General features: G+C 40.8%; 1 protein-coding gene across 1 annotated transcript in view; it reads right to left on the reverse strand.

Annotated features, from left to right (window-relative positions):
- Positions 1–448: 448 nt before the first annotated feature.
- CDKL5 (cyclin dependent kinase like 5) overlaps positions 449–27164 on the reverse strand; it is a 119926-nt gene continuing 93210 nt past the window's right edge. Inside the window, exons 11-18 of the mRNA XM_065422287.1 lie at positions 24776–25736; positions 19075–19079; positions 17401–17497; positions 17078–17183; positions 16229–16352; positions 8703–8805; positions 1866–1985; positions 449–841 (exon numbers count right to left, since the gene is read on the reverse strand). Of these exons, the coding sequence (XP_065278359.1) occupies positions 449–841; positions 1866–1985; positions 8703–8805; positions 16229–16352; positions 17078–17183; positions 17401–17497; positions 19075–19079; positions 24776–25736 (1909 nt within the window). The remainder of the gene's footprint in view (positions 842–1865; positions 1986–8702; positions 8806–16228; positions 16353–17077; positions 17184–17400; positions 17498–19074; positions 19080–24775; positions 25737–27164) is intronic.

The raw sequence follows: 27164 nt of genomic DNA on the forward strand, positions 1-27164 counted from the left end.
ATACAATTCAACTTTAACCCTTAACAGGGATACTTGTATCACATAAACCCCACTGTTTTAACTAGGCAGCAAAATATGTAGTAAGGGCATAAGTCTAGACACTAATTGTTTTCACCCCTCGAAGTGCCAGTACATACTTAAACTCACCCGGGCTGTCAGACAGATGTGCACTGAGCTGGAATGTAAATGAGAAAAAATGGCAACACATTTCTTCTCCCTGAATTGCACACACTATCATCAAATGAGATTTCTGATGACTGGTAATTAATAATTCATCTTGTTTTACTATATGATCCCTGACTATCAGTGTGGTGCCAAACAGTATAGCCCCACAGGTACATATTGCACACTTTTATAAAGCTGAAAATACAGTCTTACTATCACCAGCACCACCACCAAACCCTCGACTCAAATTCCCATGTTAATTGGTGTACAATCGGGAGTGCCATTACAAGGCCGTCTCCTTTAAATCATTCAGATTTGGCATTCGGGATCGGTTTGTTCGGTTATACGTGGGCCCATTCTGTCCACTCTTGGAAGGCAGTTGATCAGAGTAGGAAGTCCCGTCACTAGCACTCCTGTTTACTGGAGACACATGCCAACTTGGTTCTATCTGGCTTGGTATCTGAAGTGTCGGCCTGCCTTTTGATTGGGGCTCCTGCCGCACATTGCTGCTGCTGCTGCTACTGGAAGTTTGACTTATGGGGTGAATTCGCACTTCAGAAAAAGAAGCTTTGGCTGGCTGACTCGGTAATGGCTGGAAGCGGGATTCAGAGGGGATAGAATGATTTGAGGAGGAGGAGAGATGTAACAGCTTCCGAAGGGATTTTAAAGGTTGGCTCTGGAAGACAAAGAATGAGGGAAACGTTTGGTCTTATGCCCTGCTGTTATACTAGCATGCCAGCCTTTCTGTAGGAAAACTAACTGCCTTGAGCATGTCTTAAACGGAACCAGCTTAACTTTAAAAAAATGTCAGGACTTAGTCACTTTTACTGTTTACTAATTCTGAATATTTAATTTCAATCCACTGACTAGGACCCACTGTATAGGAATACAGAAATACATAAAGTGCTTGGTGGTTATGAGCAGCATCTACTATTGCTGTCTGAACAGTTGAGATAGCTACAGTAGAAAAACTTTGTTCCACCAATTATTTTTTTAAAATATGGCAGCTGCAATGAAGTTCTCCTGTCTGGTTTTGAAGCTCTAGGGGGGATGTCTACATGAGCGCTTAGTTCACAGCAAGCCGGGATGTACGTGTCCACATGGATGCTGCTGCTGCTGCTGCGCACTACAATTTCTGTAGTGTGCTTTGATCTGCTCCTGTTTCCAAGTGGAGTAGATCAAAGCGCACTAGAGAACTTGTAGTGCCCAGCAAGCAGCATGGTCCACATAGATGCATAGCGCATGGCAGGGTAGCATGGGGTAGATTTACAGCCCAGCTTGCCTCAAACTAAGTGTGCGTGTAGACAAGGCCAAATATTCTGTTTTTGTTTGAAAGCGCCTCTAATGCAAAAACATAACCAAAGCTTTTGCAGCCTCAAAAGGTGGACACAGGAACTATTATGGCTTCCATTCTGGATTTTTTGCCACTGCTATAGTCCTATTGGTACTGCCCCGAATCCAAGGCGTGGGGAGGGGAAAGGAGGAAGGTTTGTGATGTCCTTCCAGCAGGTGATATGTACTGTATGGATTGTACAGTATCTCTGTCTCATGTCCCTTACTTCTCAATTATGCAGAATGGTAGCCACAGGACTGAGAAGTGAGCGGAGGATAATGGCAAATGCAATTTTTCTGTTCACTGCAGAAAAAGCCTGTCAAGACACCACAGTGAGAGGGTGCGGGGAACGGAAAATGACACTTACATGCGTCTGGATTTCTGTCATCTTCTCAGGATGCCAATCCTTCTGCCTGCTGCTCTGGAGATTGGAAGAGTGAATGGCTTTCTGTAATGCCAAAAGATCCTGACCATCACTGCCGGGCATCTGCAACAGAATAATAAAAAGGGGATTTCAGTAGGTCCTTAAGAACAGATGTAGGAATCATCCGCCACTCCTCGTTAATTATACAATGCAGGTGAAGCCCACTACTGCAGCTGAATTGCAATGTCCTCTCAATATTTCCCCCCATATTACAGGATAATATTTGTGGATATCATGCAGATTTGTTACAACCTCAACCCTTAAAGCATTCCCATGCTGTTAGTTGCTGGAAGAGAGAGCATTTTAAAAAGCCTACAAAAAGCCCTGCGGTGCCTTATCCTCATTTCAATAGCATTCCATATTGCAGTTAAGACCGTGGGCCAGTTCTGTAAAGCCAAATTTCGCCCTGGATGAAAAAAAGATCAAAACTGTATTTAATTGGGTATATTGCTGAGTCTTGCTGCTACAACTGCAGGGGGACCCTATCCTCAAGCTCAACATATTTGTGTCTCTGTAAAACTTGAGGTGAGGATGAAGAAAATGTAAAGCTTTTTAATATATAGGGGATTTACCTCATACCACAATTCCATGGAATAACAGACAAAAACAAAACTACCAAAATTTGCTCTCACTAATAAAAGGTCACCTTTTATTTAGGACAAAGAAAAATCCAGCAGCAGCACAAGCTAATAAAAATTGATCTTTCATTGAGCCTGCAGTAACAATAGTTGATTAATTAAATTTGGACATAAGAGAACAATCTGTAAACAAAGTATAAATACAATTTATAAACCAAATTATTTTAACATTTATTTTTACTGGTCAACCAAAAGGGGAAAGTCACTCTGTTTTACAGTGTAACTGATTTCAGGAGAATTTGCCTTCTTTAGTCTTAGTCCCAGGCTCTTCCTTTCTTAGCAACTAGATATATTATATTTTGAGTATATCTTAGACTACTCAATTATGAATCCTTTTTATTAGATTTGTTCTGATAGGACTGCTGATTGTATTTGAATTTATGGAACTGGTCCAAGATACTTAAGTGTCTTAAAGAGAATGTGATCCCATGAAAATATAATACATGCTGCTGTAGTCAGTAAAACAAGTTTAGCACTGAAAAATGCTCCAGTACTGTACTTAAAAATTAATACCATGGGTAGAGTGACTACAGGAAGCTTTTTCAAAGAAGAACTATGCTTTAAATGATTCTTTGAATTAAAAAGAGGAAAGAGGGATTTCTTGATGCTTGGATTCTCCCCGTTGGTTGATTCTATCTGCAATATAAGATATAAAAACTAAATGCAGAAATAGTGCTTCAATGAAGTGATCTGTCCTTGACATATTCATGCATAAATGGTACTTTTAAATATGAACAATAACTAACAGATACCATACTTTCTGAAGTTCAAATTGACTGCTATTCTGAAGAAAAGGATGCCTATGAAAGGAATCCCAGGTATCACTAACCTCTCTCTATATATGTAAAGAATGTACAAACAACAATGAATGTGTGTCTACGTTCAGGCTGATCCTTCATTGGATCTACAGAGCTTGATCCAAATCTTATTGAAATCAATGGAAACAATCATTTTAAGACTCTCATTAACTGAGTTCAATCCCATAATTGTGGCGATATTTTACTAGCAGAAATATTACTAGAGAAGTTTGCATGTTCTGTGAAACTGTATGTAATATTTATGTTCCAGATGTATGATTAATAATCGTACTATGTTTTAACTATTTAAAAAATAAACGAAAGCATTAGTATTTCTAATTTGGCTGAAAAGAGTTTGGGGCCTCAGATACACGTTTGAATAAAGCACCTTTAAAAAAGGCATTTACAGTTGCATGATTACTGGCTGACATTTTGTTTCTTAATGTATGAGAGTACAACCAGACGTCATGGCACTGGGTGCAAGTAAACAAACAATGTCCACTGTCAAAATCACAAATGGGATACACTTCCCTCTCAATGGACATTTGTAAAATATGTGCAGTATTATTTTGTCTATAAAGGAAAACTTGACAGTAGTATTTTAGACTATATAACATTAATTAACAGAAAGACAGGCATATTGGTGAAATTCAAGGTTTTTAAAACAGCTCAGCTTCTAATTTCTAGCTAGAAATTGTATAAATTAAGGACAAGAGATTCATTAGCTGGCTTAGCTCCTTTAAAATCTTATAGTCTGAAGATTCACACTATTTGTAACTCAGCAAATTTTGACGAAAACAAATGATCACCATGAAGGGTGCTCGCAATGTTCTCTAAGAAAGCCAGTTACATGTTTCTTCAGAGCCACACCATGGAGTATGTGCCATAATGCTACAAGATCTGGGTCCAGGTGGAAAGCAGTGACTGTTGAGACTGCACACAACCCCTCACGTGGATCAAAATGTTTGATTCTAGGTTATGAAAAGAGCCACAGAGGCTTTAATTATCCTCAGTTCCTTTATGCTATATTAGGAAGGACTCCAAGCAAGAGGGAAAGGAGAGTGGATGGGAATGGCTCTGCAGAGGCACTACCTCTGTGAGAACTCCAGTAATAGGCAAGTAACCTTCCTTATTCCTTCAAGAATTGCCTCTGGAAAGCCCTACTCTTGGGAGAACAATTATCAGGAATAACTCTCTGCGGGAGAAAGGGTCAGGATTAGGACTGGAGATCTTTGGCAAAATGAAATTTGCCAAAAGACTCAGACAGTCCAGTAGTGTCCAGCAGGCCAGAGTGCGTGCTGAAGCACTGTCAGCTCGCTGAGGCACTGCTTGCAGACTGATTTCTCAGACTACAATTTTAGATCAGTGCCTCAAATGGGGCTTCAAAGCCCTGATCCGCATTTGGCTGCAATGGGTTTGTTCTGAAGCAGACACGTGCATTTATGTACTTGCCAGGGTCCATGAGATCTAAGAATCTCAGAAATGACTTGATTTGCCATGAGACTGTATCCTTATGAGCAATGTGTATTTGAATGTCAATGAATTTTTCTTGTGGTAAAAAAGCAGTTAACACTGTGTTGTTAAGAGTTTCTGCTACAGAAGCCAATCTCTGCATGGAAGTGAAAGTAGTCTTCTAGGTTATCCCAAGCCCTAGATTGTCAGAGTAGGAAGAAAATAATATGCAGAGAAGAAGAGATTGGGCCTTGAGAAGCTAGTCATCCAATTATGAGTTAATAGAACATCCTGATGCTTTAGGTGGGCTGCCTCAACTGCCTGGTATTTGGTGAAAATTCAAGGAACTGTCGCTAAACCAAACAGGAGCACCTCACACTGAGTACCATCCACACATAACCTGAGATAATCTCTATGAACAGAAGATGCAGAAGCAGGAATTGGAAGAGATCCTGGCCTGCTCAGACTCAGATGATTTCCCACTGCCTTAAACAAACGGAGTGGCACACTGGTCACTGCCTCCTTCAGTTCACTGTCAGAACAGATTGAGTACACAGATATAAGCGAGCCAACAATGCCAAGAGGTCAAGGCTACTGATACTGGGACTGACGTAGCCTCAGTGCTTACCTGTTGGATCCAAAGACCCAGTTGGAGTCAACAGGTCCCCAGACCAGGTTTTATGGTTCTTATCAGACTCTGGCTCCAAATCTGTGCCACTTCTTATTAAGAATGGAGAAGAGCAGAAGTAAGCACTCTGTATAAGATTTGTAGACCCATGTACATTGACTTTTTTGTGCTCTTAGATCAAAGTGCTTGTTTCGATTTTTTTGAATGCTTTGTGTGCAGTGTAATCTAATCCACACTGTATGAACTCCTGCACGGAGCTTGGTCTGGAAAAGGTGGACTCAGTGTTTATCTGCTAGGTTTTCAAGGTCTCTATCATCAACATGAGATTGAGACACCACTTCCTTGATGGGTTGAACCAGAGTAGGGTAGAACCTGTGCAAATTCAGCATCTCTTTAGGAAATACCCTTCTCACTAACCACCACTTGCATCCAGTGTGCTCATCTGTCATTAACATTTTACTACCACATAATCACACTTTTTAGATCTAGATATTTTATCTGGGTCTGTCATGCAACAGATCAATTTTTAGCTGGGCAACAGAGCAGACAAATATTTTCAGACCCATGCAACAGCATGTACAAATAGCTTAGAAACACACATCAGCACAAATCTAACTAGCCTTAATCAACACTAACATTCATTTATAAAAAGGGGGATTAAATACTTTTAATTTTTGTCTTGAAACTACCGCTAACATATAAACAGATAAAAGAGACAGCGGACTGGTACAATGTAAATTAATCAAATACATGTTTGGAAACCTGCAACTATAATGGTAGGAAAGGAACTGAGGGCATTTGTGGGAGAAGTCCTTTATATAAACTTGAACCATGATCCTAAGAAGCGTATGCTGCACACAGCCCCAAGAGTCACTTACTTTCTCTGAGGAGTGCACTATCAAGAGTAGTGATCTGCTGAGCCAGAGTTAAATGGAGAAATTATGTGGTGCCAGCTGATATATTGCTGCTAAAATCATGGGAGCTTCCCTTTCTCCCACATGATATCATCTAAAACTCTGGCCCATTTCGTGCGATGATGATGACAGGCCTGTTTCTCTAGTCATTACAGTGTAAACCAGGATGATTCCACTGAAGGCAATAGTGCTCAACAAGTACAAATACTGATGTGCATGAGAGAAAAATCTGACCCAGAGTCTTTGTATTTCATTAGCCCAGTTCAAAAGGTTTATTTATGCATCGCACTGCTGATTTTGCAACCAAAACACCAGAGAGAGATAGAAAAAGGTTGTGGTGAAAAATACTGTGACATAAGATTACTGTAGCTGTGGCTACCAACCAGATTAATCTCCTCTCCCCCAACTTTCCCAGAACACAGAGTAAAATCAGTTCTGTCAGATACACATTTGGAATCCTTCTCGGCTCTGGAAAGGATCTGAGGAGTGTTCTGAGAGTGAAGATCTGATTTAAAAAAGGTGAGATCTCTGCTTCTGTGTAGGATCTGCTCTAACTCCCACTGAAGTCAGCAGTAGTCTTTCCATTTCTTTTTGATGAAGGCCTATAAGAACATTGAAGCTGACAGAAGATTGATATGTTGCACGTTGTGACACTATTAAAGGACAGTTTCTAATCTCAGCTCTTTAGCGTGTATCACAATATACCCACAAAACACTTGCAATTTGTTTTTATTTATAGACTTTTTACCGTGATTGTAGCTCCAGTAACTGATCATTAAAATATTTATTGTCCCCATGTCCCTGTGAGGTAAGGAAATATACTCTCCCAATTTTTAAGAAGGCGCTGAGGCACAGAGAAATTAGTGATTTGCTTCGGTCAAACTGCAGGTCTCACCAGAGCTTGGAATCAAACTCAAATCCCAAATCTACTGCCTTAGCAGTGAAACCATCCTTCCTCTCAAACCAGCACAGAAGAAGATATTTCTAGATACATGATCATTCACACCATGCATCTGAGATTAGAATCTGACCCTCCCAATTTAATACAAACAGTTTATAAACACTCCAATAACTACACACACTCAAAACACCAATGCCTCGAAAGCCAAGTATAGCCATTACGAGTAACATGCTTCTTTCCTTGTTTTTTATTTACTAGTAGAAAAAGTGTGCTGCTTTTCATAATCTGTGTTTACTAATACATATTCTCATCCCAATCCCCCTAGACTTTTCCATCTTAAAATTTGGCAACATTAAAGTTTTTCTTTATTTGTCAATTTTTTTTTTTAAACTTAAAGTCATTGTAAACTTTTGTTTGTAAACAAAAATTCAATCACTCTATATTACTGAACTTCTGTTCACATACATTTTACCCCTCAGTAGTACAGGCTGTTTTGTGAAGCACACTGACCTAATTTTTAACATTTACCCACTTTTAGGGCCTGATCCTAAATTCAATTACGTAAATAGGAGTCTTTCCAATGGGCTTTGGATCCAGATCTTAGTGTACAGTATCAGATCATTATTTCAATATGGCTTCGCAGCCAGTTGGTGATTCTATGACAGAAACAATAATTTAGGGATCTTAAATGCTGCAGCAAAATCAATAAATAAATTCCACTCACCACTGATGAGTAGTAAAGCTTGCTCCGATGAGTGAGGCAGTCTACATACTTACAGTCCATGCAGACGTGAAGAAAACCTTCTAGATGTAGTTGGGTGTAAGCCAATCTTATCTGCCTAAGTCTGAAGACAGACATCTTCCAGCATCTCTGATGCTGCCTATTGTTTTGCCAAACAGCAGCAGAGTGGCTCCCGGCGAATGGGAGCTATGGGGTCGGCACTCAGGGCGGGGGCAGCGTGGGGAGCCCCTGTGGTTGCCCCCGTGCCTAGGAGCCGGAGGGACATTCCTGCTGCTTCCGGGAGCCACACGGACCAGAGCAGGCAGGGAACCTGCCTTAGCCCTGCTCTGCCGTCAACTGGACTTTTAGCGGCCCAGTCAGTGATGCTGACCAGAGCCGCCAGGGTCCCTTTTCGACCGGGCGTTCCAGTTGAAAACTGGACGCCTGGCAACCCTACCTCAAGTGTAATAGAATTTCGGGGTCCTGGATGTAAGCAAATAAATGTAGAAAGTATAACTCCTTAGCAAGTAAATATTTGAATAGGCAAGTAGGTAAATCCTGAACAGGAAAAGAAGACTACTTCCACAAGTTAAAAAGCTAACAGATGTACACAGGTATGCCAACACACACGTAATATAACAATACAACATTGGTCTAGCCCACTTTATGGTAGCAGCTTCAAAACAATGGAAAATATACACTATTTTAGAAACTACTGGGTATACTTACAGTTTGAGATTTCTTCTTTTTCTTTTTTATTGCCCGGAAAAAACCTTGTTTTTCTTTCTCCTTGAGTTGCTCTGACTGACTGTTAACATTTTCAGGACTTTTCCTAAACATGAAAAAAAAATATTGTCAGAGAAAATTTTTTGGATGTTAGGTCATCATATGATCTCTTTGTATTTCTTGTTAAAGAATGCAGATTTTTTTAAACCAAAGCTATTCAAAATACTTTATTACTTTATGACACAAGGATTAACATACAACTAATAGATAAAACATTCTTAATTAAATGGAAAGCTAAGGACACATTGTTAGGTTAAAATGGTTAACTAAAAACATCCAGTGAGGTACTTTAGGGAAAAGATTATCTTGCAAGTTTGTCTAATTTTTCACTTGGGATTTTATATTCAAAACAAAAACATCACACAGAATATATTATAAAAAAATAAAGTAATATCTGAGCAAACGTACAAACAATCTGTAACAGATAAAATCAGTTCTAATTCGCCCATCACTTGTTTGAGGGTCAGAAGAGCTGTAACGATCATGAGACTGAAACAAAAGATTGTCTACAAAAATTCTTGAGCTTTGCTGACATGGCTCCAAATTTATCATCACGGAAGCTGTGGAGATCTATTGTTGTTCACTTCTACTTAACTCCTCTTAAACTTTTCTTATGGATGGGTCTCTCTCTGGATCATGGGACGGTGCTGGCAAGTGAAGACAGCCACAGAAAATTGGAGTTATTGCAAAGACTGAATTTTAAATTTCAGGCTGCCAAAAACTCTGTGATCCAGAGCTGATCAGCAACAGATTAGTTTAAATGTAAGGAAAACAACTACAAATGTTATTTATCATATGGATGAAAAGGCTAGGACATATCCCATGCTCAAAGTATGTTCATTATATCAGAAGTTAAGCTCAATTTCTGGATGTTATATATTTACTATATAAAAGCAAAGTCAGATGGGAATCCAAATACGAATGTATGAGATGTCTAAAGGCTGTCACAAATTGCATTCGCTCAATCATTTTTTTTTTTTTGAGGAGGTGGGATGGTTTTCTGATGTGTAGGAAGAAAGGAGAAGTGGAGATTTGCATAATTTATGGTTCTGGAACATATATCTACACTAACAACCCCCCCCCCCCCGCAAATGCTCCTTCTAGATTTCAGCAATATGCTTTTCATTAGAAAATTACAAAGCTATAATTAGCTTCCATGAAAAAAGTCATTAGTATAGTATTTAATGACTAGATTCTTATACAAATTTAAAAGACATCAAATTACTAGGGATTCCCAATTCCATCCAGCCTTTTGCATTTGGTAATACAGCAAAACTGCAGAAAGGCTGTCTTCTAACTATTCACCCATTTAATGCTGCATGGAGGAAATCCAAGAGTAAACTGCTGACAGCTTTACGGATGCCTTCCATCAAAGGTGGCGTAACATGGCCAACACACACACACACACACACACGGTTATTGACATAAAAGTATGTGGTTTGAGATAGTTCCATCTTCCCTAACTTGTAGGCCAAATCCTAGAAGTACAGAATCCAAGCCACCGGGCTGTGCACTGAGCAAGTGGGGCTGAGAAATCCTTAGCCTCACCCTTTAGTATCTAATTGTGCACCTACTACTATTAGAGAGCTGGGGTGGGAGAAAACAGGACAGTTTGCTGCCTGCCATTCCTCAAAACATGGGTGTTAAACAACAAAACTGACTCAGTGTAAATTGCAAACCCAGTGACCATGTCTATACTGCTCCACTGGCCCATATACAAACCCTTCCGTCTTGCCACAGAGGTTGACCCTATAACACATTGGGTAATGCAGAATTTCCTGGCATGGCTTTTCTGCCTCCAAATCCCATGTAAAGAAGAGTCACTGTCTATTTAAGATGATCGCATCTTCAAAATCAAAACCAAACACTTTTCGCACCATTTTTTTCAGGGTAATTAAATATTCAAATGCTCTATGTTCTGGCTCCCATCCTTGATTCACTGCATCCAGGTCAGAAAATGTCTGCCTGTAGCAGCAGAGAAGACTGGAGGGAGGTGGAGCTCTATTCTTCCCTTCCCTCTCCTCCATAAAGAGAAGGAAAGTGATGGACAGACAGGGTGGTAGGTATCCGCCCTCTTACTCCCCAACCCGTTTGCTCAAGGGGCCAATGGAGTGGCTTTGCACTGATTAGACTGGTGCTCAACTCCTCAAACTCATATTGCATATGCTGTGGTCTGACAAGCTTTGGCCTTGAACAATGGTTGATACAAAAAACACATGCTCGTTATAGGAGGAGAGTGAAATAAGGTACAAAGAGATAGCATTAGAGCAGAAAATCTCAAAACAAAGACTTTGCACTGATTTAAAAAAATAGAACATTTTGATTGAGAACATGAACACCAGGACATTTCAAGGATCCAAAAGAAGTTATTGAGACACCAGCCAATATAAGAATAAACAGGATTAGCCTGGTAAAAGTGGGATGTATAGTCACTCAGTGTTACCAACTCTTCCAAGTTTATGACAAGTCTTGTGATATTTGGTGTTTTTTGTTAAAACCCCAGCTCCTGGAGGTAAGCAGTTACATGAGAATCATAGCTTTTATTTTATTTTTTTAAGTAATTTTCTAGCCCTTATGGTTGCAGAGAAAAACCTGATAACGTGACCTGAGTGCACCCTAACAGCTCAGAAACAAGAAGGCAAATAAAAACAACCCAATTAAAAAAATTAAAAAAAGCAATAAAACCTCATCAATTTTAAACTTGTCTCATGATTTTTGAATGCTTAGGTTTGGCAATACTGGTCATCTTGTGTGTTTTGGCTTCACAGACGAGATGGATGTGGGGACAAAAATTTAAAATTAAGTAAAGAGCAGAGTCAGACTCCACTGCTCACATGTAAGGGCACCTGTCATGTACAGGTGCACTGAGCTGGAGTGGAGGTGGTGCAGCAAACATGCATGTACCAACAGGCCAGCATCCAGCTTTCACAGTAGGCTGGGGTCCTAGCTAATGTGCTCAGTAGTAGTTCACAGCTCCAGAGGCATTGCTGCGTGCATACTGACGGTACGTCTCCAAACAGACAGTACTTCTACACTGCATTTTAGAACCCACACCAGCGAGTCTCAGAGTCCGGGTCTACAGATTTGAGCTCACGGGGCTTGTGCTATGGTGTTAACAGCAATTTAGACATTGTGGTTTGGGCTGGAGTTCGGGCTCTGAAACCCACCCCCCTCCCTGGGCTTCAAACCTTGAGCTCCTGCCTTAACCTCCACACAGTTGTTATTAGTGCTGTAGCATTAGCCCCACCAGCCTGAGCTTGCAGACCTGAGCTCTGAGACTCTCTGCCATAGTTTTCACAGCACAGCGTAGACCAGAGGTGGGCAAACTACAGCCCGCGGGACCGTCCTGCCCGCCCCCTGAGTTCCTGGCCTGGGAGACTAGCCCCCGGCCCCTCCCCTGCTGTTCCCCCTCCCCGGCAGCCTCAGCTCACTGCGCTGCCGGCGCAATGCTCTGGGCTGCGAGCTCTTGCGGAGCAGCGCAGCTGCAGAGCCACAGCCTGACCCGGTGCTCTGTGCTGCGCAGTGGCGTGGCTGGCTCCAGCCGGGCGGCGCGGCTGCCTGTCCTGGTGCTCTCGGCGGGGCGGTAAGGGGCAGGAGGGGTTGGATAGAGGGCAGGGGAGTTCCGGTGGTGGTCGGGGTGGGAGTGTGGATAGGAGTCGGGGAGGTCAGAGGGAGGGGAACAGAGGGTTGAATGGGGGCAGAGGGGCAGTCAGGAAGGAGGGGGGGGTTGGATGGGGCGGTGGGGGGCAGTCATGGGCAGGGGTTCTGGGGGCGGTCAGGGGACGGGGAGAAGGGGTGGTTGGATGGGGCAGGAGTCTCAGGGGGCAGTCAGGAATGAGAGGACGGATTTGATGGGGCAGTGGGGGGCAGTCAGGGCAGGGAGTCCGGGGGCAGTCAGGGGACAGGGAGAGGTGGATGGGGCGGGATATGGGGTGGGGGCCGGGCCACGCCTGGCTATTTGGGGAGGCACATATCCCCTAACCAGCCCTCCATACAATTTCAGAAACCTGACATGGCCCTCAAGCCAAAAAGTTTGCCCGCCCCTGGTGTAGACATACACACTGTCTCTCACACATCTGAGAGTTAGATTTTGTCCTAATCAAAGAGATTTTAAAAATCTTTATGAAGGTTTCTTTGAAAAGTGCTTACCACACATGGCCAGTAATTAAATTCTCAAAGTTAAATACTGACTTTTAGGTTAACTTTTTAAAAAAATAAAAGAATAATAGTCATTGAGTTACTGTAAATGAAGGCAAGACATCATCTGAAACTAGCAAACTATTTTAAATACCAGTTCTCTTAAGAACAGGATTTTTTTACCTTTTAAAATTAAATGTCCTTGTCCCCCAAGATCTAAGACAAAGATTTTGCACATAGGGGTAAAAACACAGCAAATGTTTACTGCCAAGTTATAATCATTTGAAAAAGGAGCTTCCTAGTAGAAAAACAGACACACAGTGGTACCACCAGGTGTCACTACAAGAAATACATGAAATGCAACAAGACGACAGTGCTTGGCCTCAATAAGTAAATCATTTATTATGAAAACAAACTGCATCACTTTGTGCAATTAACTGTTAAACTTTTAAAAGTGGCTGGACCGGAATTCCCCAAACTGGTATCATGTATGTGTCACTAGCTTTATTTCCAAGACAGAATCACAGTGCCTACAGGATTTTGGAAAGCTATTGTAAATAAAATAAAGGGTCCTTTCCTCTCTCCTCAGGTGCACTTCTGGCTTCCCCTTTCCCATTATAATGGGCAGTGTAACAGGGCATGACAACATTCCAAAAGATTAGAGTTCAAAGATCAGTATTTACCCGAATTTAAATATGTTAATTGTGCACTATGGCTTGATAACAAACAAGGAAAAGATTAGCAAACAAAACCATAGATGGCTGAGGAAGATGAAGGCATGAAGTACTGACAATTAGGATGAGAAGTGAGGACTGCATGCACAAGTATGAGGGCTCAGACACCGGGGAGTAGATGAAAAGAAAAAAGGCAAATACTGTAGATGAAAATGGGGCTTACTTGATGCATAAGAAAGAGATTTATGCAGGAAAAATTAAAGGGAAATATATATATATTATCAGGAGATGTGAACAAGACCAAGCTATGCGGCATTGATAAAGAGCCAGATCTTCAGCTCAAGTAAATGAGTGTAGCTCCACTGAAATTACAAATCTGCAGCTCCTTGCAATAGTCTAGTCAAATTCCAGAAGTGTAAAGGAACTCTGGTCTTGAAAACTCATGGGAGATGTCTATAAGCCTAAGGCACTCTGCAGATGTCAAGTTGGTAAAGCTTCAGCCCACAGCTATGAATTCGTTGAAGTGACGGTAAGAAAAGAACGTATTCATTTTTGCAGAAAGGTAGCATGCAATAAAGAGGATGTGACCGGCCATTTGTCATAAAGGCACTGAAAAACATTTACACCTACATAAGGGATCTCACTAACTGAAGTTCCCCACAAGCCCCCAAATGTCTAATATGTGGCCATTTCAGAGACTTCCAACATACTGTTGCATAATTCAACAGAACTTATAGCCTGTAGTGAAGAGAGCTGTAGTAGCAGTAGGGATAATTCAGGTCAAGACTGGGGTACATTGGTAGAGCTATGCAGGTAATCTCACAGTGCAGGCAGGTAATATACATCTGGCTCAAGGCCAGGCTATTACTGTCATCTGCATTAGTTCCATGAGAATTAAGTGAAAGAGAGCAAAATATCTACTCTCGTAAATAGAGAAGGAAATGGAAAAACCCAAGAATTTAGAGGAATATAAAGTGAGTGTGGTAAATAGAAAAGTTCCTGATAGGATGAAAAACATGTTTTTGTTTAGCTCAGGCTGCTTAAGTGCAGATATAATTTAAGTCATTTAAGAGTAAATCCTAATGACAATGGACAAGTTCAGCAGTATAATGTCTTTAATTTTAAAGATGCAGGACAGCGAAGCTCGGGTGTACAAATGCATACACGGACAAGGGAACATCTGTGTCAGTTCAGCCTAAAACATTCACAAAACCTTTGACATCAGAAAGAGGTAACAAAGAGCAATAAGATGAGTGAGAAGCAATATCTTAGAGTAGTAGGAAGTTCAGCTGGATTACACATTCATTCATAACTTGAGATGAGTTTTCACATACCAATTATGTATGCCATTAGAACATTAAATATTTAGTTCATCATAAAATGATGTAATCAGAGTCATGTTCTATTAAAATAGAGTTAACATTTTTACATGCAATTACAGAATTTCCCCCACAAAAAGATATAAAGTAGAGAAACACAGACTCTACATTAATGAAAAATGTGATTAAGTTGCACTTACAGCAGAGAACAATTTTGCAATATCGTTAAACCATTGCTAGGACTTCTTACACAGAACCACGTGTTGCTCTACTTTGGAGTTCATCCATTATAGAACACTATATTTCCCTTTGTAGCCACTGTATAATTAACACAATTAAAGATCTTACTAAAATCTTGCAAAAGATATAATGGAGTTTGAAGGATAGTTAGTGCATTAGTGAGAACCAACACCATTTTTAATCATGTAAAGATGAGTCACAATCCTTTCCAAGAGTAATACTTATTTTTATTTGATGTAAATTATTGTATTTGTACAAAGCGGTAGAATGACAAGATTTTAAGGGCTAAATAATTGTCAATGACCAAATTATGTTTTTTTCTTTATTTCAGGGCTGTCAAATTACTGGTGCAATTACAGACAATTAATTCCTCTGTTATATGATGGAGTTAGATTATGTTTATTAGTAGGAATGAAGAAAACTGGCACATAAAATACTTTAGAAAGGTAACTGAGTATACAATTTTCTAATCTTTTAAAAACAATATACAGAGCTAACACAGAAGGTTTGTCCTGTCCTCCCAATAGAAAGAATCCATTTCTTTCTGCAGTGTTACCTACCGTAGTTCTGTGGTGTATGAGCAAAAGGAGAGAAGCAATCACCACATGTAGAACAATAACTATATTCTTCATAAATACAGTCCTAAATTATATATGAAGACATGCATCTTGGACATTTTTTTCCATTGGTCTGCCACTTGCGGATTCTGGAATCCACAAATTGGACTACTGGCCTTGTATGCCACATTATATACACACACTCCCTCTTATCTTTAATCACAGATGACATATGTTGGGTAATGGAAAAAATCAGAAAAAAATACACAAATATATTAACATTTATATATTTTTTAAAAATATGTTTGCTGGAATAACTTCATGAGATCCTTCTTGAGGATCCAGAAGGGGGCAGAAATCATACAATGTTATTTCAGCATATGCAAAGGGAACATATAAGGATGTCTGCATGCCAAACACAACTATAGGCAGCAAGGTGATCACGTTAATGACTTTTTTAAAGAAAAACCTAATTGAGGCCGCTCTTTAGCAGTCTCTCTTTCCATATTACCCTGTGTATGTCTGTGTAAACAATAACTCACCATGGATCAAAGGTAGTTTGTCTTTTTGAGTGGTTTGTCACAGTGCTGCTGTCTGCTGGTAGTGCACTGACTCTGTTTGACACATTGGTTTCAAGGAATGTACCCTCTGGACGTGGAGATGGCACTGCAAGAAATACCGATAATCAGAACCTATCAGAACAGCTCGTTGGCTCCAATGACCTTCAAACAGGTCTCTAGATGGCTACTGGAGATCTACGTATATAAATGTGCTTCATTTAAAGAATGGATTTTGTCCTTTAGTAAATCAAAGAACAGATTTGAATCTAGGTCTCTAGAGATGAAAGGCTAGTATACCAATGAAAGGTACCACCCAGTCTTTAATAATTAACCTTTTGTATTTAAAACACTCCTATCAGTTAAAATGGACACGACAGCAGGTGCATGGTACAGACTGGGAAAGAAAGTTTTCTGAACACAAAGACAGCTCATTAACTATGTCCTTGTGTGTTGTATATTGCTAAATGTGATCAGATACCTTGGTGATTAAAATGGTATATAAACCCTGATAAACTCCTTAATTTCATTGAGTTTATTTTTTCCCCAATACCCATGTAAGCAAATTGTCTTGTGCTCTGCAAAGTATTATACTATGTATGCCTTGTGAATCAGCAAAAGGTAGTATTTGCAGAAAATACTTTGTAGCTATGCACTGTAGTACAAGAGAGAAACCAGAAGGACTCTATAGACTTTAGTACTAGCTTGGTGTATTTTTTTTTCCAGTCACCTTTTTTACTTGTTCTTGCATAGCTCAGAATATCCTTCTTAATGCTATGATTCTACTGTATGTTAAAACACTGGTTAATTGTGTAAGGCACATTGCAAAATTACCTCTGTAAAAGCTGCCAACTCTTCTGGGAATAGGGTCATTATACAGAAGTCTATTTTCTTTACTAGAGGCTCCATCCTCTGGGTGCGGATCATGATACGTTCCACCCTAAGCCAAAGAAAAAACATCTATTAAAAACGGATGACACTTGTACTGTTCTTCCACGCCATGTCACAGCATAAAATCCAGCCACAGTTTACCTTTTGTTTTATGAACCGTTGCTATAATGAAATCCAACACTATGCAATCAAAAAGACAAAGCTGGCATTAAAAAAAAATATTTGCCCCAAAGGCATAATATTATGGATTTGAAAGTGACTCAGACCTCAGACTTTTGCCGTGAATGAAATGAAGTAGTAACATCTCTGGAAGAATCTTTAACTGCAGGTCTTGTTAGATTCATCTCTGGTGGGATCTGGTCACTCTGTCGATAGCAAATTTAAAACCATGTGATTTATGATATGTGCAATAATATATCATTAGCACTTATTATGTATATTATGGTAGTGCCTAGAGGCCCCATTGTGCTAGGCACTGTACATAAAAACAACAAGCAACAATTCCTGCCCCAAAGAGCTTACAATCTAAATAAACATGAGAAAAAGTGGAAGAAAGTATTGTTATTTCTGTTCTATGGATAGGGAAATGAGATAAAGAGATCCTGATTCAGGAAAGCATTTTAAAGTCCAGGTCTATTTAGGAAAGTCCTTACGCATGTACTTTGACTTAATTCGGACTTAACCACATGACTAAACTTAATCAGGTGCTTGCAGGGCTTTCTAGAATAGGGGCCAGAGATTTTAAGTGACTTGCCCATGATCACACAAGAAATCTGTGATGGAGTCAGGAACTGAACCCAGATTTCTCAGGTCCCAGTCCAGTGCTTTGATTAACCACAAAACCACCAAAAGGTATTTCTGACTAGGGCTGGGTCAGTTTATTATACACCTCTACCCCGATATAACGTGACCCGATACAACACGAATTCGGATAGAACGCGGTAAAGCAGTGCTCCATGGGGGCGGGGCTGCGCTCTCCGGTGGATCAAAGCAAGTTCGATATAATGCGGTTTCACCTATAACGCGGTAAGATTTTTTGGCTCCCGAGGACAGCGTTATATCGAGGTAGAGGTGTAATTAGTTTTGAATCCATTGATCATTGTGGGTTCTAGAGATCAACTAAAACATCATTGCATTCTGCTTAGACGAGGCATTGTGCAGAGTCCGGCACACCAGGTTAAAGTCTTAAATTGTCCAAATTTTTGCTCAATCTGTCCTATAAAACTGTTTATAAAATAAGCAAAAATTGCAAACCCAGATTGGTACACACTAGATGTGTTTAAACTGGAAGAAATGCTCAGGGATTTTTCAAGACTTTTGGTGTGATTACAAATATGGAGAGGAATACAGGCATTCACCAAACAGGCATTTTGGTTGGCTAATTTTGATAGAGCAAGGCTGCCACCCCACTCCGTACATTGCTTTTCTTGAGGCTGTGTGACAACTTGCTGGGAGGAAGAAGTGAGCAGATGACAACTGGTGTTGCATGTCTATCAGCCTCACAGTAATGACGGTCAGTCATCAGGAAGGGATTAAGGCAGAGGCACTAGAGGCTCACGCCTAGGGTCCCAGGTTCTGGAGTTACGTGATTACACCAGAATCTTAGCTTTCATTAAAAAAAAAGTCTCTGGCTGTTATGGTTGTGAAGAAAATTTGATAACGTGACCCAAGTGTAACTAATGGAGCAATGTTTGCCTGAAAGCCTGAAATAATAGCTCTCAGACAGGTGAACCAATGAATGTATCTCAATGGAGGTATTAACTCTAAGACCTGCTGCTGTGGGTGGCGGGAGGGGTGTGAGGAGCTGCCAAGACAACTTCAGTAGAGGACTGTATGTGTATTAGGAGAGAAAAGTGCAGAGGGCTCTGCTCATTTGCCCAAATACCTCAGCAGCCAAGCTGTAAGTACTGGGGGGGGGGGGGGGGGGATCCTGCTGCCACCCCGGCTCTCCACAGGAGAAGAGGGGCCTCCTGCTGCCATTCCTGGTTGGGGGAGAAGGAAGCTCTGTGCTGCTGCCCCAGTTTCTCCAAGCTCAGGAAGAGCCACAGTCTTGGAGTGGGGCCACAGGGACAGAGCCACAGGGGAACCCTGCATCGTGATGTGCCTATGGCCCCCAATTGCCAGAATCTGCTTGGACCCAGAAATTTACCACCAATTATTTCCTGACTTGGAAAGATGTTCTAGCCCAGGGGTCTCAAACTCAAATGACCACGAGGGCCACATGAGGACTAGTGCATTGGCCTGAGGGCCGCATCACTGACACCCCCCCTCGCTGCCCCTGGCCCCGCTCCCACTCCAACCTTTCCATCAGGCCCCGCCCCTGCCCCGTCTCTTCTCCACCTCCTCCTCCAAGCTGTTTTAATAAAATACATACACTCAGTAAAGCCCCCCCACTGCACTGGGCTGCACCACCACTCCACCCCTGCTCTGCCTCTTCTAGGGGTGGCAGGTTTGTAGAAATTTTGGGGTGCCAAGAACCTGCCCCCCCAAACTCCGCTCCCACCTGCCTAAGGCTCTGGGAGGGAGTTTGGATGGGGGAGGGGGTCTGGGGTGCAGACTCTCTGGGATGGAGTTTGGGTGCTGGGTGCAGGCTCCGGGCTGGGGCAGGGGGTGGGGGTGCAGGCTCCGGGATGGAGTTTGGGGATAGGAGGGGGTGCAGGGGTGAGGGCTGAGGATGAGAGGCTCGGGGCATTGGAGAAGCTCAGGACTAGGGCAGAAGGCCAGGGGAAGGGCAGCCTGCCCTGGCCCTAGTGGAGGGGGGCACTGGGACCCTGCGCCAGCAGGTGATGCTGGAAGCAGGCAGAGCAAAGCCGAGTCAGCATGAGCTGCAAGGCTCCCAGGTGAGGCCAGGGGACACTCGGGGGAGGTGCGTGGGGGCGGCAGGCAGGGCCGGGGGAGAGACCCAGCCCCAAACGTTGGGGAGCAGCGCCCGGGGAGCTTAGCTGCCACATAAAATAACTCGGGGTGGGGGTGAGGGGAGTTTGGCGGCAACAGGAAGTAACTGGGGGGGGGGGTGCGGGGAGCTTGGCGGGCCGCAGGGAAGAGCTCTGCGGGCCGCGTGTTTGAGACCCCTGTTCTAGCCAGACCCTGTGAGAAGAGATAGCCAGATGACACCCCCACCACCGGTGGGTCGGTTAGATCCTTAGCAATATTTAGGATGTGAATTTAAGGTTTCTGCTATTGACTCCCCCGAGTTATTAATTTCCTTCCCCACCTCATTTTCCTCTTGCCTATTTCCTTCTATCCTGCCATCTATCTAATAAAATCTGGTTTAGTCAGCCCAGATAAGTATATCCTGCAATGCTGCTGTTACCAAAAAGGCAAGCTAAAAACATGCCTTAAACTACAGCCCAATTCTGCTAAAAGTTTGCAAGGTGCTAAAATGCCTGATAAAGTTGCTTCTTGTTTGATGTACCTGTGATTTTTCAGCGGTTAAACTGCAAGTGAGAGAAACAGAAGATGTCATTTATCTTTCCTATTCTTTTACTCTCTTGTGTTCATCTTTTAAAACAAAACACAAAATAAAAACAAATACCCACCCAAAAAGTGGACTTAAACAACAACCCAAAAGCTAATATCTAAATATCTATCTAATAAGCTAATAATCTGACTTTTTTCCTCCCACCAAAGGACTTAGTGACATCTAAAAGACAGTCAAGCAAGGAATTTTCCCTTTAAACAGACCTTGTACAGCTAACAGGAAGAGGAAAGGAAATTGCTAAAAGGAAATTCAGAAAACAGATTGAGAGAGAGAGAGAGAAGGTAGGGAAGAGAAAAATCTGAAAATTTGATAAAGTATGTAAGACAAATTTGTGCTCAACTCAGCTTTTGAGCAAAGAGCTTTGGGGAGCAATTCTTTTAATACAGAGCACAGGCTTTCCTTTAACTAAAATACAGTTGACCTGACCACACCACTCCACCTAATCCCCCCCCCCCAAAGTTTTGGAAAAAAATTACTTTATACAATCAGAAATGTTTATGAATTCTAACTAGTTTTGTCAACCCTGTGAAAACAAACAATAGTTGAAGAGATTTGAGAATTTACAAACTTCCTGATGTTCATTATCCTTGTTCCTTATGACTGAATTTTCTGACCATAATAGTTTACAAATCCATTTTAACTTTATCTTGATATTGTACCTCAATATAGGGGGAAGAGCAGGAGAGAGCATAAAAAGTATTTAACTCTTACTTTGGATCAATATGTTCAAACCTAGGCTCCTAAATCCACATTTAAGCATGTACGTAAAAATTGCCAGATTTTCAAAAGGTAATAGGCACCATTAAGTTCTATTAGCATCAGGGAGATTTATGAGTGCTCAGCAACTCAGAAAAATGAAGCCACTTTTATTCCTTTACATCTTTACTTTGCCTAAATATGGATTTAGAAACATTACTTGAGATATTCGGGGTTGAAAATGTTAGCCTTAAGAGACAAACGCATATAAAATGAATTAGAAACTGCTAAGTCAGACAGCCATTCCTAACCAAGCCAAAATGAATCAATGCAATAGAGATGGAAGGTACAACATTTTTCCTAACTAAAATATGCATTTGTCAACTGGTTGTCAAAAGACAAAAATGATTTGATAATTACACTCAATGTCTCCACACAATGTGAAATACCATTAAAATTACTTATTGAATTAACATTCATTACAATAAGACTCATTGTAAAAGATACTATTAAATCACAGAATAAAAATATAAGCTAGCAATCAGGAAGTACCCTGTCACTGAATGGTGGAAACCACTGCTCTGTTTCAGTAACCATTATACTGACTGTGTGATCATGAATACAACCAGCTTAACTGAAATGCAAGCTGGAAAATGAGCACACACGGGGGAAATAAAACCTAATTTTGCAAAGCATCTACTGCAGCACCATTTTAAAGGTTACTTTTCTTTTAAAATAGTTCACAGTTGTCATGCCTGGGGACATCCATGGAACGGAAGGGCTTCTCCTACTGCAATCATGTCTGAGCTGATGTGGCAAGTATTTTTTTTTTTAATTAATATGCTTTCTAGAAAGCGGGTCATATTACTTTAAGAATTAGTGCATCGGCAAATATTATTTCTCTCTCAGAGAGATCCACATGTCCAGGAACAGAGAAACATTCAATTTATAGACAATTAGGAATACCTAATTGATGGCTCCTTGCTTATCAAGCAAAGAGTGAAAGATACAGAAAGAGGTAGTACGGCTGGGAAGCATCATGGCATAGAGGGACAAGCATCAGGTGGTTCCATGCTTGGCCAATGTCTTGCTGGGTGGCGTTAGGGAATTCATATCATCTTTCTGTTTCACTTTCCACCTCCGTAAACTGGGAATCCTACATCTTACCTATGTACCTGCCTGAAAAGTGGGCTGGGAGGACTAAAGTCAATGTTTGTGAAGTGCTCAGAACATGTGAAGTGGTCAATAAATTCCAACTACTATTATTAGATACTGTGTAATGGGGAACCAAGCACAGCTTGGAATAACCAGGCAACCAAATACATCTCAAATAGCTGGATATGCATGATTACATGGTACAGAATTTTAAAAATAGCTCTAGCCCAGATATCAATTAAACTTTATGCTGTCCCCTCAGCTGATAGAGTTCAGCAGATGGTTAAGGATGGCAATGATTAAACAGGAATGAAAGAGCAATTTCATTAGATATTGGAATTGACACAGATGCATAAAAAAGTTTGTCTAATCTCATGCTATCCTTGGATATATTCCTAAACCTTTCTATTACAAGTATTTCATAGATTCACATATTTTAAACTCAGAAGGGAACACCATGATCATCTAATTTGATCTTCTGCATAACACAAGCCAAAGAACCTCCCACAATAATTTATGCATCAAGCCCATAACTTTTGTCTGAGTTCCAGCATAGCTTTTAGAAAGATATCCAGTCTTGATTTAAAGACTTCAAGTGATGGACAATCCACCATATCCTTAGGTTATTTATTCCAATGGTTAGTTACCCTCACTATTTAAAAAGTTTGCACCTCATTTCTAGTCTGAATTTGTCTAGCTTCAGCTCCTAACAACTGGATTGGTTTAGGCCTTTTCTATTGGCCTGGAGATCTCTTCCCCTGTAGGTTCTTGTAGACCATGATCAAGACACCTCTTAACCTTCTCTTGGATAAACTAAATAGATTGAGCTTGTTTAATGTCTCACTATAAGGCATATTTTCTAGACCTTGAATCATTCTTGTAGCTCTTTTCGAAACCCTTTCAAATTTGTCAACAAATTGCACACCATTTTTAAATTCCCTTAGAATTCACCATGCTGCTTATATTTGCAGGTACTTATGTGAAATGCGCATTGTATGTAAGTACTTCTCTTTGTACCATATTACTGTCCAACTTTGCAAAAATCTCCAAGAACAGTATCAAGTTTAAAAAAAAAAAAAAAAGATTTTGGGACACATTTTGTACTGATTTACAACCCTATGTACACTTTCAATGAAGTCAATAGGACTGAATAAAGAATCAAATCAGCACAGAATCTGGCCCATTCTTTGGAGAAGATCCATAATACACAAATTAAGGCTAGACTACAGTCTCCACAGAGAGATACCATAACTGTGAAGTGCATAACCAAAATAACCTCAGTTCACACTGACCAGAAAGGGGCAGTGTAAAAGCAAAGTGAGAGGAGATGGTTCTGCATAGACTATGTAAATTATCAAGCTCGACAAGTGGGTTTGTGACACATACAGGGATCACCATTGAGAGTTAGCATTTGTTAACGATTCCTACGCTACGGTTTCTCACATCCCCCAGTTATTTATTACATTAGGCGTACATTGACACTGCAATTGGGAAGTCTGAAAGGCTGCACAGGCGATGGCCACTCAAGTATGTACCCAGGGTCTTTGGCAGGCAGGGCTAGCTCGTGGAGCCAGCTGTGCCTGCTGTGGCTTCACTGTTACTGTTACTCACGCTAGCTAGATCAAAGCTAGCTCGGGTAGGTCTACACGGGCTGCAATCACACCTCACAATTGCAGTGCAGATATACCCTTAGCGTAGAGAAATACGGCCGTATCTCAGATACCGGACTGTCACACCCGCTAGCAAATGCTGACTTTTTAACCGTGACCACTGTATCAATAAACTAATGCTGCAGGTTAAGTGACAGAAAATCTCAATTCAGAAATGTTTAAGATTACTATTTACAGCAAGGCATGCTACAAAATCCAAATAGAGAAAGTTAATTAAGAAAAACAACCTAGTAAAAATTACATCAGTTAGCATAAACACTGGTTCAGTGACCACGTATCAAATCACATTATTTTACACAACTTGACTGTTCTCACATTTTCAGTATTTTGCTAGAAGTGACTGTATGCTTCATTGTGGCCCAAATTTTTAAAAGTGCCCTCTTATTTTGAATGGTGGATACCTCAGCATCTCAGAAAATTCAACCTCCCTTCTTTTGAAGTAAAAAAACAAAAACAAACAAACAAAAAACCATACAAAATTAGAGGCCACTTTTGACCATCTGAGCCTACATGCATGCAAGAAATACAGAGGAAAAAAAACTTCTTCAATAGGCAACATTTCAAACTAACCCTATTAGTATCTTCTGTACAGTCTTCCCGTGAAGAGCCAACAGATCGTGTGAGTGACCTATGCTGCACCTGTGGAGATAACAGTTGCAGGCTGTTTGCTCTGGCTGCCATCCCCTGCCCTACGCTTAAGCCACCCTCTGAGCCCTTGGACCTCACTCTGTCTCGGCTCACATACATGGAATGTCTATGAGGGCGCTGCTGTGAGGAAAAGGGACTTGTGTAACCTAGACCATATGAAAACGATTCATGTGGGGCAGATAATGAATGTGAATGGCTTCCATCCATGTGATCTGGCAATTTCAACTCTTCCATGGTTTTGGAATGTCTTGTTGGCGGTCTTCGGGAATCCAGGGTACCATCACTTCGGTTATTCCTGCCCGAAGGACTGAGTAAAGTTCTATTGTCACTGTGCCGGGGAGGAGTAGGACTGGTAGGAGAGTTCAAGTCCAAGCAGCTTGATGGAAAATACCTACTGCTATTTGGTTCTGCAATTTGAGCCCTGGCCTCAGAAAGATTACCCACAGATTTCGAATCTGTTAGAACCCCATGAGTCTTTGCCTTTGTCCGATAGGAGGGACTCTTTGAAGACTGGGGTATAGTATCAATATAGCTGTGGCGACTATGTTTCTCACTTGGCTGCAGAGTGCCAGTTTTGCTTTGAGAAGTTTCCATAAATGAGTGCCGGTTCTGCTGAGATCTGGTGTTTGACTTCAGATATTTTGTACCTGGACCATCAGAAGCTTTTGGGTCCAAATTAAAATCAAATTCTGTTTTTGTCTTTGATTCCTTTGGACTGAGAAGATGTGGTATGTTGTTATTGGCTAGATCCTTGTTGCCAGATCCAGGTGGGTTGCTTGGTTTTTTTGTATGCATTGGACTGTGTGCAGCTGCAGGAAGATTTCCATTTAGAAAGCTTTCATTTGCTGGAAGAACCTCTTCTCCTCTTTGCAGTCCAGCCCCTAGAGTCTGCATATCCTTGCTATTCGATCTGTGATGTGACTGCACAGCAGAGCTTTTGCTGGCTTGAGTTCTACATTAAAAAGCATATGAACAAGGATTAACACAGTACCATACATATTAATAACTCCCAACTTCAATAAAATACACTAATTTCTAAATGGAGTACTCAATTCAAAACTGAGAGCTAATTTAACTGTGGTGATTTATATACTGCAAATTAGGCACCAGGAATTCCACCATCCCAAATCCCTAGAACAAATAAATTTGCAAGTGTTTGCTGCTAAGAAATAACAATGTATTATGTCCTGATAGCCAAATTTTTGCTTCTAATTCATACAATTAGTTAATGACAATACATTTTAAAACTTAACTTATACATTCCAACAGCAGCTTTGAATCCTTTCAATATCTACAGCGCTAATATATGTATGGGGGGGGGGGGAAAGAGAAGAATAGCTATGTTCTGGTGAAACAGTTCTTGAGTACATCTTACATATCAGATGTAACAGTTATTGAAATGTGCAAGGTGAAGTGTCACATCAGTACTGTCAAACAATGGATAGATTGAAAAGGTGATACAATTTTTATGCAAATAATCGTAACTGGTTATTTCTATCCTTTTTATGCTTAGGATTTTAATGGTAACGCTTTCATTATCTAGTTATGTATTTTGCATAGGGTTATAATAATTACTTCAACAACCTTAAACTAACTTTTTTTAAATATAAGAAATAGAAGGAGTCCTGAAAACTTTAATCAGGTTGACATGGGAAATTTTATGCACTGGGCACAAAGTTTTTTATGGGGCTAGATCTATCTCCTCCACATCATGCCTTCAAAGGTGCACAAGAGGAGCAGAACAAGAGAAGAGGAGATCTCCTAGGCACCTGTAAGAACAACAGAGTTTCTCTCCTGCACATCTCAGGTGATTTACAGAAGATGAACTTTGCTGTCCCAGATCTCAAAGTGAAGGTAATAGGTGCTCAATTTCAGTGAATCATAGGAGGCGTGCAAGAGAAAAGGCCTGTGACTGCAGATGGTCTAAGATCCAGAGGAGATCAGTCACTGCTCTGCATATCTTCGGAGGGATGCCACTAGGGAAGATGCCTATCCTCTAGAACTCCTAGTGTCAATCACAACAAAGGACCCTGCTTTTGACTGGAGCTTCCTGATTCCCTCATCCACCTGCCCCATCTGTCTAAAGGTCTGAAATATAAAATGCTATGCATGTATTCTTACACACTGGCATATAATGTCTATTTTTATCTAGCATCTTCCACAATAGAGATAGAAGCATTTATGGCATTAAATGCTTATAATGCGGTTTATTTTTTAAATCTCTTTCACTTACAAATAAATTAGATTTACATGATCAAACTTTTGAGAGAGAAGAACTGATCAATATCATATATTATAGGGCTATTTAAAAAAGTAGACATGAGTCCTTTATTCACAAAAAATAATTAAATATAAAATAAAAGGTCTTTTCTTTTTTTTA

This window comes from Emys orbicularis, chromosome 1 (genome assembly GCF_028017835.1).
Source record: "Emys orbicularis isolate rEmyOrb1 chromosome 1, rEmyOrb1.hap1, whole genome shotgun sequence".
Taxonomy (NCBI): domain Eukaryota; kingdom Metazoa; phylum Chordata; order Testudines; family Emydidae; genus Emys; species Emys orbicularis.